Below are 16,672 nucleotides of genomic sequence, written 5' to 3' on the forward strand. Positions count from 1 at the left end.
CAGCAGGTGCTGCCAAGGAAATAGAACCGGGTTGTCCTTCACTTTAAAGACAAAGTATTTTGCTTGGACTCAAGGTATATTCAAAAAGACTTCATTAGGACATCATCTTTCAGGCTGCGGACAATAAGTGACTCCTTTTTAATATGAACTAAGATTTTATTTCTACCTTCCAAAATAAATTCAGGGACTTGCTCAATTTCTCCTGTTAGTGAGTAAAATCAGCAAAGATGGCACACCCTCTTGCAATGTATACCCCCAGCAGGGTCTCCTTAATCCCAGTGGGACAGAAGATTAAAAGATACCATAATGACTAACCGGTGTCCAAATTTCTGGGCCTAAATGAAATTAAGGTATATGCCAGAGTTTGGGTTCCATTCTCTTGGGTCTCTTGGTTTGTTTTCTTAGGATAAGTACTTGTGTGGGAGCAAAGCTGGTAGGTGAGGCAACTCCATGAGGGCAGGGCTGTGCCCACTCTTCGTGCCCAGTGCCTGTTAGAGTGCTTGACAGTTCTTTCTCGAATTAATGAAAATGGTGGGAGGGGGGATATCGGCATCTCAAAATACACATCAAGACAGAACTGACTCCACCTGCCTCCCATTTTTCTCATCACAGCAGTGACACCCAGTCACTCAGGGAGAAACCTAGGAGTCCTCTTGATTCCTTTTTCCCTTCTCTAATCCACCAGCAAATTTGTCAGATCTACCTCCAAAGTCAATCCCCAATATGACCACTTATCACCTCCTGTTCCACCACACCCAAGTCTCAGTCATCCTGACTCCAGCCTCCAAAAGTCTGTTTCCACTTTTGCTCTACTCTCTCCCCTTTAAGGCAATTTCCATACAGCCCAGAGTGATAACTTCCCTCCAGTATAAATTTGTTCATATCATTACTTGCTTAAATGCTCTCTTGGGGCTTCCCATTGCAATGACAAGACCATGGCCTCCAATGCCACTCTGTTCCTGCCTTGCTGCTCACCTCAGTGCTGATTATTCTCCCAACAGTTCATCTCAGTTAATCCCACCATCCCCTCTCAGTCCCACAAAAATGCTCATCTTCACCCTGTCTCAGGTCCTTTTCCCTTTGCCTGGATCGCTTCTCCCACATCTCTTCTCCTAGATCTTAACATGGCTGCCTTCACCTCTAGTCAGAAACCTCTGTGACCACCCTTGCCGGAGTTCCTGCCACACTGTCCCAGGTGAAATCACTATCCCATTACCCAGGTTTCCCTTCATACCACTAATCATTATCTGAAATGATTTCATTTTTATCTTATTTGTATATTTGATTAGATGCCCTTTGTCTGTCTGTCTGTCACTAGAATGTAAGCTCCTTGAGGGAATGAAAAGATTTCATTTTCTTCCTTCCTGTATCCCATTCAATGCATGGTATATAGTAGGACCTCAGTAAGTATTTTTAAGGTAAAAGGAAGAATGAAAATAGGATGTATTAAAAAATTAACTCAAAAATTAGGCCTAAATGTAAAGACTTAAATCTAAGAGCTAAAATTAAAACTCTAACTAAAAGCTAAAACTCTAAAAACTAAAACTAAAACAGGAAAATTTCATGTTAGATTGGCAATAATTTCTTGGATATGACACCAAAAGCACAGGCAATTTAAAAAAGTAGGTAAATTGGACTACATCAAAATTTAAAACTTTTATGCATCAAACGACACTCTCGAGGGTTGAAAAGATAACTCAATGAGCAAAGTATTAGCAAATTATAGATCTGATAAGGGGTTAATAGCTAGAATATATAAATAATTACTACAACTCAACAGCAGAAATCCCCAAACAAACCAGCTAGAAATTAGGCAAAAGACTTGACTAGATATTTCTTGAATGAAGATATATAGCCAGTAGGCACATAAAAGATGTTCAACATCTTTAGTCATTAGAAAAATGCAATTCAAAACCACAATGAGTTCTCACTTCCCATCATCAGGACAGTTATGCAAAAAATGGAAAATAAGAAATCTTGGTGAAGATGTGGAGAAATTGGAACCCTCATGCATTGTTGATGGGAATGTAAAATGATGCAGCCTCTATGGAAACAGTTTCGCTGTTCCTCAAAAAGATAAGAGAATTACACTATGATCCTATAATTTTATTTAGGTATATAATCAACTGAACTGAAAGCAGGGACTAAAACATATTTGTACATCAGTGTTCATTGTATCCCTATTTACAATAGCCAGAGGGTGGAAACAACTCAAGTGTCCTTCTGCAGATGAAGGGATAAGCAACAGGTGGCATATCCATGCAATGGAATATTACTCAGCCATAATAAGGAATGAAATTCAGACATATCAAAGATTGACGCTAAGTGAAAACATTATGCAGGCACAAAAGGGCAAATGTTTGATTCCCCTTATATGAGGTAACTGCAATAGATACATTCACAGAGACAAAGGATAGAATAGAGTTTATCAGGGGCTGGGAAAGGAGAGTTATTATTTCATCGTTAAGCAATAAAGTAGAGCTTCTATTCGAAATGATTAAAAAGTTATGAAAATGCATAGTAGTGATAGTTGCTCAACACTAAGTGTACTTAGTGGCACTGAACTGTACACTTAAAAATGGTTGGAATAGTAAGTTTTATGTTAAGTATATTTTACCATGATTAAAAAAAAAATTAAGAAGGATGGATGGACAGATGGGAGAAGGATGGCGGGACATGCTGATGAGTACGGGTAAAGCCAAAGTAAATATTTACTCTGCAGCAGATCTTCAGAGACTCTAAAGAATTTTGAAAATCCAGAGCAAGGCAGAGACTTGTTCATGGTGGCATACATCTGTGTTGGCGGCAGAGTCGAGGACTGAAGTTCAGCATTGGCTATGGCTGACAATTCCTGCCACACTGTTCTGTTTATAACAAGAATCTTCTCTGAGCTCAGAGGCCCTTAACACGATCCTGTTCATCTTTGGTGAAGTTGAGGAGTCTCAGAAGTACTTGAGGCCAAACTGATCTGAGTTTCTCCCTCACATATCTACTACCCCGCGATAGGTTGGATAAGGACATAAAGTTTGTGATCTCTCCCCACTCCTATCCTCTAGGCCATATAAAAGCTAAACTCCCTGAAATTAAGATGTGTTCAGCAATGCGCTATTATTTATAGATGTGTAAGACCGAAGGACAACTGATTAACATGGGCACTGAAATAAATCCTCACTACTGCTTTTAGCACATTCATAAAATAACATTTCGGCTGGCCTGTCAGCCAGGGAGTGGAAGTGCTCATTTTGGTAGACAGCTCTCCTCAGAAATGAAATGTTTTGATTTGAAATGTAAATGTTTTTTTCCAGAGGTTTCAGAAACCCCACTTGGAAGATTAATTTATTCTTGCCTGCTCCCCTTGCAGCCTGGCTATGGCGGTTGGAAGCCTCCGTACACAGGGCTGCTGTTTGCTGCCACCAGTATGGGATGTGGTGTTTGGTCAAGAATACTGGCCTGCTTGTTCCCTCCAGAGAAAACCGATCCCTCCTTGCTGAACATAAAAGAAGCTTTATCAAATGTTGACTATGTAAATAATCTTTCTGGCAATATTCTTCGCAGCAACCAGTCTTTTCCTCTCATGACCTTAAATCCTGTAGATACTAATAAATGAAGATTAGCCTGCTGCGGGTGTAAAACTCTAAAGTTGCCATAGTGTTCCTGTAAAATGTTCACCGCTGCCAAAAACACCAAACAAAAAAAAAAACCCATAATCATTCTTCATCTGCAAAACAGGCTTATGGTGGAGATCCCTCCGGAAGTCCTGTGAATCCCCTGCCCTCTCCGTATATGGAAACACGGACTCAACTCCATGGACTCCAAAATGGAACTAGTGCTAGTCTATTAAAATTACGTCTCTCCCCATCGCAGACACGTGATGGAAAAGGCAGCATTTGTGTTGGGGCTGCCTCTTGAATACGGCGTGAGGAGATCCTGGCCTCCTCTACAGACAGGACTTGTATGTAAAAGATCCAGTTTACCTTGCATCTTTTGTGAAACTAAGAAATTAGTTTTGTCTAATTAAGGGTTTGCTCTCTGTGATTTCCACCCCCCCCCCATGATACATGCCCTGAGGCGTTCAATATGATAACTAATTAGCTCGCTGTGTTAGCGGATGGTCTCAAATGTTAATCTGGATCTGTTGCTTTCTGGAACAGTGTCTGAAAGTAAAAGACTGAGTGCAGTAAAATTTAAACAGCAAACACTAGCCAGCATGTGCCAATGGCTGGAAGATGCGTTGCCACTAGCAATGAAATAGCCAAGAATATCACACAGTTTTAGCCGAAAATCACAGCTACCATCCCTGCAGGTTGACAAACACACACTCCTGAGGCAGCAGAACTTTCCCGAACCCCTCCTGCAGAACGGACACTATCACTGGAACCGTGCTGTCAGAGCCAAAGGCCATGTCAAAACTGTGGCGATCACTTGGTCTCAGGCTTTCATGGCTTTTTGTCATTAGGTGGGCCCCATTAAGTGTAAGGAAACTTCTGAAAAAGTTAACACCATCCAGCTATTATGTTCATCTGCACAGAAGACTTTGGAAGAGAGAGGGCTGCAGGTATGTGTCCATTAGACACATTTCCTAGCCTGGGCTTGGTGCAGTTGAGGATGGGTGAGCAAAACATGTCTCTGTACTCATGGAATTCACAGCCTAGTAGGTTTGGATAAAATAACTGTGTTGATCGTATCTTTTGGCTATTTAGTCTCTTGGACTGTTGCTTAGAACTAAGCATTTGTGAGTTAGCCTAAGTGCTCAGCTACACTTAGAGACGTTTCTTTTTCTCATTTATTTATATTTTATTTTACTTTATTTATTTTTAAAGATTTTATTTATTTATTTGACAGAGAGGGACACCATGTGAGAGGGAACACCAGCAGGGGGAGAGGGAGAGAGAAAAGCAGGCTTCCCGCCAAGCAGGGAGCCCAATGCTGGGCTTGATCCCAGGAGCCTGGGATCATGACCTGAGCTGAAGGCAGACTCTTAACGACTGAGCTGCCCAGGTGCTCCTCATTTATATTTTTAGATGCAGCTGTGGTCTAAGGGCACTTTTGGAATCCTGGCCTATGGGCCATGTTTGATTTGTACAGTGGGTAATCAGGGAATACAATACAAACATCCATAGTGTTGATTTTTGTTGGAAATTAGAAATTCAACCAATTGGATTTTTTTTTTTTTTTTTTGAAATTTCAAACTCAGCGTGGGGACCTGAATTTCTGGGGTGGTGGTGGTGGGGGGGGGATAATGCATTGTAGCTGAAAAGGCACTCATGCAATAAGATGGACTGGGAACTTCCCAGTTCACCAAAGTCCCATCACTCCCTGCTGCTTTAAATTACTTTGTTCATTGTTATTACCTACCTACCTCCTAGGACAGGTGAGTCTGTTGACCCAGTCTGTACTAGTATCAACTTATGTGAGTGGTGAGGTCTTCAGGATTCTAAGCAGTTGCCAAGCGGAGAAGAAGCTAGTGTGAGGCCTGTGTTTAACTAGAGTGGGATGAGGGAAAAGCACTCACAGTAAGCAGGAGTCTGTGCAGGGTGGATAGTGTAGTTGTTAACTCTGTTTCAGAGTCAGCAATAGATCCGTGTTTGCCTTAACTTTGGGAAGAAGTGCCTTGCCCTCGTATCCTTACAGTGTTTAAGTGATCCATGTCTTTCCCATTTTAGACAGGGGGACTAAATGAGCACTCTGGGCACGGTGAGCATGGTGTGGTCCAAAACCCGAGAGCTTGTGGCTCTGGCTCTATTTTATGGTGAGTTACAGTGAACGGGGTCTTAGCCTATTAGATTCTGATACAGCACAAGGGTATCTGATCAAAATGTGAGAGAGGTGCAATGGGAAGGTAAATTCTCTGCATAAGAAACTTAGAGGGGAATCTCTACATCTATTAGATTCTACCTAATCAAGGTTGGCAGCTCAGTTTAAATTCTTAAGCAACATTTAAATAAGACCTAAAGTGACACAGATAGGTATATATGTGTATAAAATAGACTCTCCCAGATACATTAAAAAGTGATTTTGTAATAATATTGATTTAAAAGCTATGCCTATTTTTCCACAAAATAGTAGGAATTTATAATGTTTATAATATAAAATAATATTAGTGGTCCTTTTGGAACAGCTTCAGGTGGTTTTATAGAAGACTTTTAAAAGAGCAGAACTGGTAAAAAGGGAAATTTTGCCATACCTCAAGACAAATGTGATTGCTTTTGCCTTGAGTTTTTAAAAAAGATACTTACAGTTATATCATAAAAGCTCATAAAAGCTCTTCCTACAGGGGAAGAGAAGAGCTACTGTCTGGTGTGGAGGGGACCTGAAAGCTGCTGGAGGACCTCTGGGTTTTCCTTTCCCCCAAGACACCCCAAATGGACCATGTTTTCCCAGCAGCTTTGTGCTTTTTTGGAAGGGATTGAGGACACGCTACATCTCTTACCTGGGGCAGCGTTCCTTTCACTAATGCAGGGATATCGGCCTTGGAGTAACCAATGGCAGCTAGGCCATCATCAACATCCAGATCGAATAAGAATTTCCGGAGTGTGTCTGCCAAAATAGGCCCAGCATCTGGGATCCTGGCAGTGCGGGTGTCAGCTCCTAGAAGACACAAAGTGCTGACTGTAGAGAGAGAGAGGGTGTCATTCAGTCACAAGATAGCTGAATATATAACCTGCTGCTTCCCTACCACCAAGGACAAGAGCACTGCTGTGCCTCCACATGGAGGCCAGCCCAGCGACCAACCCCACGGAACACAGATGGGCCAGGCCAGCCTGCAGAACCCCGAGGTCCTCTGTAGAGAAGTTGGCTGAGGCTGAGCTGGCTTTCACATTTGCAATGGGCTGCTCGCCCCTGGTGTGGTGGGAAGAAAAGGAACTCAGCCAAGCAAAGAAGCACAGAGAGGAGACCGAAAAAGAAGGCTGGTGTTTAGATGAGGAGGAAGGAGCACTTGTAGGAGAAAGCACAGCTTATGTAACTTTCAAGGCCTGGAATTTGCTGACATCTAGAGGTATATGTGTTCAGTGTCTTTTCTCACAGCAACATCTTAGGAAAACACCAACCCCTTGCAAACACCTTATGAGGCAAGGACATAGAGGTAGAAAAGCTCCAACATTGCCCCAAAGGAGGAAAATTACAAAAAGGGATTATGTGTGGCAAGGGAAGGAAGTATTTCCTTTCTATAGCTATAAAACTTCTTATTTTGGGCCGCACTGCCAAAGGGCAGGGCGGGTTCTTCTAAGTAAATATTGCAGAACTAGTCAGACAGAACTAAGAACATAAAGACTCTCAGAAAACAGTATTTACTCTGTAGGTAATAATGATGTTGGTGAAGGGGAAAGGAGGTTGCCAAGGGGTGGAAATCTGGACACAATTAGTAATCGATACATGAAATCTTTAGAGACATCAGTGTGGAAGAGCTAGGGGTGCTGGCCTCAGGCAGGGCAGCAGTGAGAGCCTCCAGACCTGTAGCTCTCCAGCCCTTCAGCTGTTCTGGTCCAACACATTCACTGCCAGGAAGTGAAGCCCTTGACTAACAGATGTGGCGTAAGTCATTATCCCAAACGCATCATGTTGAGTCTAAGCCGCCTTTCTCTGTATTGTTCACAAAGAGACTAGAATGTATAGTGTATGTCCCTACTGAAGCAACCTATTCAATTAGTGTTAACTTTTTTCTTCTATGATAGCAAGCTGTTTTAGTAATCCAGGAAAAGGTTTAAATAGAACCCGATATGAGACTAGTTGGCAGAGCGGCTGGATGGAAGGTAAACCTTGCCTGACAAGACCAGTCTGTATTACACGGTGGCAGCTGAAATACGGATTAGGTGGAAAGGTGACACACGATACAAGGTTTGTGAGGTTTTTATGTTCCTGGGATTGCTGCCATAAAACACACCATCAAAGCCTCTGGGTTTTCCTGTGAAGTGTTTCGAAAAAAGAGAGGGTAGGAAAGAGAGTAAGTTGGTATAGAGCTGAGAAAACCCCAAATTACGTTGGGAGTTAAAATATTTAATGGCTAAGTATGGGGGCGCCTGGGTGGCTCAGTGGGTTAGGCCTCTGCCTTCGGCTTGGGTCATGATCTCAGGGTCCTGGGATCGGGTCCTGCATCGGGCTCTCTGCTCAGCAGTGAGCCTGCTTCCCCTTCTCTCTGCCTGCCTCTCTGCCTGCTTGTGATCTCTCTCTGTGAAATAAAAAATCTAAAAAAAAAAAAAAAAAAAAAAAATTTAATGGCTGAGTATGGAATCACAGTAAACAAATCTTCCTATGCAAGGGAGAAGAGTTGGTGGGTTCTTCTACCCTGAGTTTTGTCTACTGGAGGAATTGCTTTCTCCGTAACATTGTTGGTTGCCTGGAATTTTATTCTCTAAGACTTTCTCATTTCCCATACTCAAGCCTACTATTTGGGCTCCTTCCTACTTGCCACTGCATATTTACCAGGCATCTATCTGAGTGCCCCAAATGGCTAAAAAACACCCCGATCCAAAAGGGAAAGGGACAGAAGATCCTTGGTAAGGTGGGCACCGTATTTCCAGCAGCCCATGCTGGGACATCGAGCTGCTGCTCTGCTTCTCTACCCTGGACTTCTCTCATTACCATTCCCTGCTCAGCCCAGCACCCGGAACTCTACGGAAGCACACCCATCAGTGTGCGACGTGAAGGTGAGGCAGGGCACATGGAAGGAGTCTGGGTCATGCCTATCTTCTTGGAAATAACCTCTCCAACGGCTAGTGCTAGAAAAGCATAATGAAGTTTCTTTTTAGCTTTTCCCTTCCTACTCTGAACATAAGTATGGCAATAGAATGTTTGGAAAATTAATCAAATTCTCAAAGTCTACTTGAAAGAGTTCCCATCTTAGAAAAATACCCCAAATTTTTACTTAACATGGAAGCTAGGCTGCATATAATTTTATTGCTTGTGAGATTCAGAAAGCACTGTGGGTGTCTTGTTATAGATATTATTTATTCTACAGAGCAGCAAAACAAATTCTTCTTTTGGGATCCTTTTATGAAGTTTCTGGTGGTTTAGATTTTCTATAATTGGGAATGTACTGTTACTTCCTGAAACAAGATTCTTTTTATTACCTATTAAATGTAGCAAAAGGCACTTGCAATATTAATATTATGTAAAGAGTTTCATGTTCCTTAGGGATGAAAACAAGATAAATAGCATTACTACAACCTTAACATAAGCAATATTTGGTTCCATTTCATTGTTAATAGACTATTAGAAGCAAAATTAGAGAATTTTAGTGCTAGATAGGACTTTAGGCAGGTCACTCACATTTTATTATTAAGCTTTCAGAGAAACTTTATGGGTATTATTATCCTTTACAGTTTATCTGCAGAAGCAACCTTACAAAATGCTCCACATAATGCAGGTCACAGATTCATGAATGTTGGTTCATACCCAATATCTCTGCTGTTTCCAGGTGCCGTTCAGGAGACATCTGTGCTGTGAAAGTGAATACCGCTGGGGAGGTGAGTACCACAGAAAGGCCATGAGGCTGAAGAGAAACAAAATGTGGTGACCACTGGGGCAAAGTTGGGTCTTCAGCCTGCATATTCTAGATACTGAATTACTTTACCCTATACTCCAAGCAATCAAGAATTGACAAATAGACATAACAAATACATTTATGGCAACTGCAAAGAACATGAAATGTAAATAAAGAATTTGTTATGATTTTACCACCAGTGGGTGATCCACATTATAATCCTTTGCTTTATATGTCTTCACTAAGCCTGAAATTGGGTAAGACATTCCATGGCTAGAAAAGAAAGAAAGTCCTTATGTTGACATATAGCTATCAGAAATTCAAAGTAACAAAACAAACATACTTTTATGGGAGAGCCCTTCACAGTCTATTGACAAAAGAGTTATCTCACGAAGTGATACATTCTCTTTTCTTTGATACAACAATATATTCTTGCATTGGACATTTTGTGTATTCGCTAACAAAACCTCTGAAATGTTCAAATTTAAATGCTTGTAGAATTGTAGGTCAAATGCAGAAATTGCTTCCCAAACACATTGATTAACTTGATGATCTTGAAGAAATTGAGAATGTACTTTGAAGTTTCTTTAATAAGCTTCAGGGCATGCATTTTGTGTTTTGTTCTGCACTGGCTTGGCAGCGTGCCCCTGCACAGCTGACGATGGGTGGGAGTCTTAAGAGCCAAGATGTGCTGTGTTAGACATGCAAGCTTGACCCTCCAGTGATCTGTCCCATCGATAATTGATACATCTTTTCAAATGTTACATACTAATAGAGTTGACTCATAAATGATTATTGTAGTCTGAAAGGCTATCAAGAAAAGGCATCATGGTTTTTATTTGTGGGGTTTGATTTGTTTTGATGAAAAAACACTTTTTATATACTCTTGAATTCTTGGTGAACAAACAGGACTAATTTAGTTTACTAGATGACCCGGAAGATATATCTTGTGAGAAGCTTATGTATTTATAATTAATATGTTGTAAATGAAATGTTTACAATAGTAAAATGGTCCATAAGTCTTTTTCTGTGGGTTACTGGATGACTTTGGGCTTATTCAGCAAAAGACTTAACATTTCATAGGAAGACCAGGTATTTTGGTGAATGGTATAAGGAATACCAAGAAGGTATCCCTTGCCTATCCCTTTTGTGAGATGGATCAGAAGCTGTTGGTTCTCTGAATTGCTATTTGGGAATATGCTTGACCTTTCTTGGGCTTCACAGTTTGTGGAAAATTATTGCTTAGTGTGCTTTCATGATGTGAAAGGGTTCATGTAGCTTTCAAAAGTAACTTTCTAATGATATCCAATATCTTAGTTTGATTTCTTTTAAGAGTTGTGTATGTTCTTTGTAAAAATTAGAATGGTCCACAATCCTATTTCTTCAAGATAACCATTATACAATGTTTCTTCTAGTCTTATCATGCAATCTTCAATTTATGATCATATGTGCATACAGTTTCAAACATTGCTTTGGTTACTTAATATTCTTTTTTTAAAAAAAATATTATTTATTTATTTGATAGAGAGAGAGATCACAAGTAGGCAGAGAGGCAGGGGGAAGCAGATTCCCCACTGAGCAGAGAGCCCGATGAGGGGCTCCATCCCAGGACCCTGAGATTGTGACCTAAGCCAAAAGCAGAAGATTAACCCATTGAGCCACCCAGGTGCCCCTACCTAATATTCTTTACAAACATTTTCCCATATAATTTTCTATTATTCTAAAACATTTTTATTTATTTTTTAAAAGATTTTGTTTATTTGACAGAGAAGGATCACAAGTAGGCAGAGAGGCAGGCAGAGAGAGAAAAGGGGAAGCAGTCTCCCTGCTGAGCAGAGAGCCCCATGTGTTGCTTGATCCCAGGACCCTGAGATCATGACCTGAGGCTTAACTCACTGAGCCACCCAGGTGCCCCTAAAACACTATTTTTAATAGCCATATTTATTCTTTGTGTACTGCACTTCAGTTAACCATTCCCAAACTGTTGGAAATTAGATTGTTTCTAAAATTTTCAATTATACATACCACTTAGGTGACTATCCTTATAAAGAAATTCTTTGATCATATGATGATGATTTCTTTTGTCTACATTCATAGAACTAAAACTAGTGGGCCCAAGGATATAAACATTTTTCAGGCTCTTGGGAGATTTTGCTCCCTTGCTTTTTATTTTATTTCATTATTTATTTATTTATTAAGATTTATTTATTTACTTGAGAGAGAGAGAACTAGCAGGAGGGACAGAGGGAGAAGGGGAGAGAATCCTAAGCAGACTCTGCACTGAGTGTGGAGCCCAACACAGGGCTTGATTCCACAACTCTGAGGTCATGACCAGACTCAAAACCAAGAGTTGGTTTTGTGCCAACCACAAAGCAGGTGAGTGGTGCCAGATAGGCACCCCACTCACCTGCTTTTTAGAAAGGTGTTTTCAATCTATGCTCTCAGTAGCCAAGTTTTGGGGTGACTCCACTATATCCGCCACAGCAAAGGCCTATTCTTAATTCTCAGTGATCATAGGTATTCAACGTTAAGGCATCATACCAAAAAGTTCTGATCAAACCAATCAATTCTGGGCTACAGATAGTGATTCTGATCCTTTTCTTTTTGTGAGAGATTAGTAGGAGGAAAAAAATCTTGCATTTGAGGTCCTAAAAATCCCCAACACATGGTGAGGATGTGGAGAAATCAAAACCCTTATCCACTGCTTATGGAAATATAAACTGGTAGAGCTGCTGTGGATCACAGTGGTAGTCCTCAAAATTTAGACACAGAGTTACCATATGACCTAGCAGTTCCACTCCTAGGCATACACTCAGAAATGAAAACATATATCAACACAAAAAACTTGTACACACATGTTCATAGCAGCATTATTCATAATGGCCAAAAGGTAGAAACAGCCCAGTGTCCATCTTCTGATGAATGGAAAATAAAATGTGGCATATCCATACAGTGGAATGTTACTTGGCAACAAAAAGGAGCGACTCAGCGACGCACACATGGATGAACCATGAAAACCTTTTGCTAAGTTAAAGGCACAAATGACCACATATTATATAATTCCACTAATATAAAATATCCAGATCAGGCAAATCTATAAAGACAGAAAGTGGATTAGTAGTTGCTTAAGACTGGGGGGTGTAGGAGGATTGATGGATGACAGCCAAAGGGTATGGAATTTCTTCTCAGGGCAATAAAATGTTCTAAAATCGATTGTGGTAATGGCTGTACAACTCCATGAATATGCTAAATCCCACTGAATTATACATTTTGAATCAGTAATTTTATAGTGTGTATCTCAAGGCTGTTAAAAAAAAAAAATCTATGAGGGCACCTGGCTGGCTCAGTGGAGCACGTGACTCTTGATCTCAGGGTCATGAGTTGGAGGCTCACATTAGGGTTAGAGTATGTTTAAAAAAATATAATAAAACTTAAACAAAAATCTATGGCCCAATAAATTACATTTGAATTAAGAAAACATTCCAGGACCCTCAGTTAAATTTCTTTTTTCTAGAGCATATTTAGGTCTTACCCTTTGTCCTAAATTATAAACATTTTTTAAAATTAAAAGCAATAGCTTAGGTGAAGAAATAAAATCTCAAGTTTGCTCACCACAGATGAACACCAGCATTTCCAAAGCCAATGCCAGCAAAAGCACTTGCCAAGTGCATATTAGACCTTGCTTCAAGATCATCAGGATTTCTGACAGCCCTGTGGATGATATAAATACCTACATCAACATTGGCATTTCCTATCGAATCAAGAGCTGCCTTAGGGAAAGACCTGGGAAGAAAGAAATTCTACTTGGTAGGAAGAAAAATTAGGCAACTTATTCAAATGACACCTTGTCTTCTCAACGAAAACCGAAGGGAAACACATTTTCTTATCAATGGTTTTGGGCAAAGGCATAATAAATATGCTGTCAGGCTGCTCATGTGATGAAAGTGCTGGGGGAAGCAAGGCACTGACCCTTGGACTGTGAGTGCTCTAGAAAAGTGCCCCAAGACTCATTCTTCTTCTTCATTTGTCAGTGAGCTTGACTGCAGCTGTGAATGAACTGCAAGTAAACACACACTCCGAATGGACAGGGCCCAGACTGGTTCTCTGAAATGAGTCCCTGTTGCCTGGGGCTACCTGCAGGCTAAAAGCAGCCTGCCCGGCCATCTTTCTTTCTGTGACACTGCCCCAAATAGAACCCTCTGGAGGCCTCTTTAAGAATCTGTTGAAACCACACGTACTATTTTAATATTTTTCCTTATGGAAGTGGGATGTTTTTGCAGGATGAGCCTTTGCTTGCTCTAGATGTCCTGACACCACTCTGTAAAAGCAAATTCTCAAAGGCCCCTTGCACATGCAGCTCAGCCATCCTGCATATGCTGGCTTAGAAACCCTGCCCCAGGGAGGAAGCCGAAGACTGCCAAGAATGACACCCCTGGCTTGCTGTTCACGATTTTGCCTGGAGTAAGGGCTCCTGTTGTGCAGTAAGCGTGCTACAGCCTTTTATCTCCTTTCATTTGGAATGGTTAGGCATCTGTGGCTCCTTTCCAAACCCAGCGTTCGTTTCTTATTCCCTGAATGCCAAGATGAAAGAGCAGTTGATGGGGCTTTAGCTTTCCTTCTGTCCTTTACATTCCCTCACCTTCCACTGTGCTCTGCCAAGCCTTCTGTCCCCATCTCATGCTGGCTGACCACTATCTGTATCTGCAACTACCGAAGCAAGTGCTTCCTTGCTCCCTGATGGTCTCCTGAACTAGCTCTGTGCCCCTTCCCTTTGCTTTATGACAAAATGCAGTCTGAGCTCCTTCTCCGGTACATCTACCAGCTTGGGGCCAGAGGAAGCACGATGTTCACATCTAGGTCCAACCTGCCGTGCTCTTTCCTTCTGTTACGTGTACAAGAGTGAGTCTGGGTTTGAATAGGTGTTAATGTCTCAGGGATCAGCTTTCATCTCTAAGTATATCTTTGCTCTCTTAGGAGCCAATCATGGCTATAGCATTTATAAATCCTTTGAAATCTTTGAGAAGGCTTTTTATTTTTATTTTTTTTAACTATAATAACATTTTTCAGATATGATCAGTCTAAAAATTATTGAAATTTTTACATTCTTTTTTCTGCATAATATCTTTAAAATCTGATGTGTATTTTGTACTTATAACATATCTCAGTTCAGGAAAGCCACATTTTTAATTTTATTTTTTATTAACATATAGTGTTATTATTTGTTTCAGGGGTTCAGGTCTGTGATTCACCAGTCTTACACAATTCACAGTGTTCACCATAGCACATACGCTCCCCAATGTCCTTCACCCAGCCACCCCACAGAAAGCTTTTTATATCTCCTGGGACAGACAACTTTAGACATTGGTTTCTTAAACTCACTTCATGTGAGTTTGCTTACTGGGTTGACTCTGCCTTCAGACACGGCCTGCATGGGCTTGGCCAACATCTGCCTCTCTGGGTCTCATTTCAGCTCTTGGTGTAGTCAAATCTCAGAGGACATCTGCCCTCACCTGAGCTCTGGTTTCAAGGCTTTGATGAATAATCCTTCTAGATGCATCCTTCTGAAATCAGGGGCTCATATTTTGTTCCCTTGCTTTTGCCTTTTCAGACTGAAGGACTCAGGTTTCATCTGTCCTTACATGCATCCCTCCCCATCTTTTCATCCTTCCAGAGCTTGCTGGTCTCTGGTGCTCCTCTATATCCACTGACTAATCTTTTGGTGAACAGGCGTGCTCAGGCTATTTCAGGATCTGGCACGCTACATTTTATGTGAGGGTGGAATGTGGTTTTCCTGTTCTCTCTCTCTCTCTGTTCGTTCGTTCCTTCCTTCCTTCTTTCTTTCATTTTATTTTTAAATAATTTTGACATCCAATGTGGGGCTTGAACTTAGAACCCCAAGATCAAGATTTGCTTGCCTGACTGAGCCAGCAAGGTACCCGTTCTAGTCCGTTTCTATCTCCTCAGGGCCACATACCTTTTCAGATACTTAGCGACGATCCGTAGTGCGTGGACGGCCCAGATGTCACTGATTGGGTTGCTGCCCTGGTATGCTGGCCGGGTGATAGGATTTGAAGGGCAAGGGCTCCGCATGTGGTAGGGGAGGGCAGTGTAGGACTCCAGGGCATGGCTAACAAGACATATTTAAAACACACAGATTGAAAGCACCTTCTTTTCCCCCTCCATTCAGATTACAGACTCTCTTGGATATGTTCAGTACTCACTCCACTGCAGATAAGCTCCGTGGCAGTGATAATCACAGTGCGTTCCACCAGGTCAGACTCTTGCCTACAATAGTCATTGCTTATTACAGAAATTAACAGTGAAGTTTATAGTCACAGCATTATTTTTTGACCAGTATATGTTGCTGGATTACATATGGCCCCTTTCTAGTGCAAATAAATCTTTATGATGTTGAATTTTTACATTATTTGGGTCATGAAGAAAAGCCCTGAATCTAAAAAATGATTTCCTTATAAAATATATTTACCATAGGGACGCCTGGGTGGCTCAGTTGGTTAAGCAGCTGCCTTCGGCTCAGGTCATGATCCCAGCATCCTGGGATCGAGTCCCACATCGGGCTCCTTGCTCGGCAGGGAGCCTGCTTCTCTGTCTGACTCTGCCTGCCACTCTGCCTGTGCTCGCTCTTGCTCTCTCTCTCTCTCTGACAAATAAATAAATAAAATCTTAAAAAAAATATATATATATATATATATATTTACCATTAAACTCCTGTTACCTAAGGAGGGACATAGTTACATGAGCCTTCTATTAAGAGTACAGTGCAGTGGGTGAAAGCACAGACCAATCCTGGCACCAGACCTTCCTGTAGCAGGTGTGGGGTAACTCACTATCTAACCTGTGACTCTAAGACAATGACAAATAATAGTATGCCTTCCTGGTGCTGCTGTAAAAATTAAATGAGGGGGTACACGTAAAGTACTTAGAATAATGACCAGCACATTGTAAAACTTACAGTTCATCATTATTATTAAATTTTGGCCTGAAAAATAAAATTCAGTTCTTTTTTTCTGATATTCCCTCAGCTAAAGGTTGGCTATTTCAAGGACCAAGCTTCAGAATTTTCTCCACCTGATGGCCTGCTATCAATTCCAATCAATCAAATGCAGAAGAGAGAAAAAACAAAACACAACAAAACATAGCCATCTAAATCAGTGATGCATTGGGAACACA

General features: G+C 41.1%; 1 protein-coding gene across 4 annotated transcripts in view; it reads right to left on the reverse strand.

The window, feature by feature from the left end:
• ADHFE1 (alcohol dehydrogenase iron containing 1) overlaps nt 1–16,672 on the reverse strand; it is a 39,183-nt gene that overhangs the window by 7,163 nt on the left and 15,348 nt on the right. For all 4 annotated transcript variants that reach the window (XM_082719138.1, XM_082719141.1, XM_082719140.1 and 1 more), the window contains 5 exons: nt 15,456–15,608; nt 13,094–13,192; nt 9,676–9,754; nt 9,394–9,490; nt 6,431–6,588 (listed from right to left, as the gene is read on the reverse strand). In XM_082719138.1, coding sequence (XP_082575264.1) covers nt 6,431–6,588; nt 9,394–9,490; nt 9,676–9,754; nt 13,094–13,192; nt 15,456–15,608 — 586 coding nt within the window. The remainder of the gene's footprint in view (nt 1–6,430; nt 6,589–9,393; nt 9,491–9,675; nt 9,755–13,093; nt 13,193–15,455; nt 15,609–16,672) is intronic.

The sequence above is a fragment of the Mustela nivalis genome (genome assembly GCF_964662115.1).
Source record: "Mustela nivalis genome assembly, chromosome: 2".
Lineage (NCBI taxonomy): Eukaryota > Metazoa > Chordata > Mammalia > Carnivora > Mustelidae > Mustela > Mustela nivalis.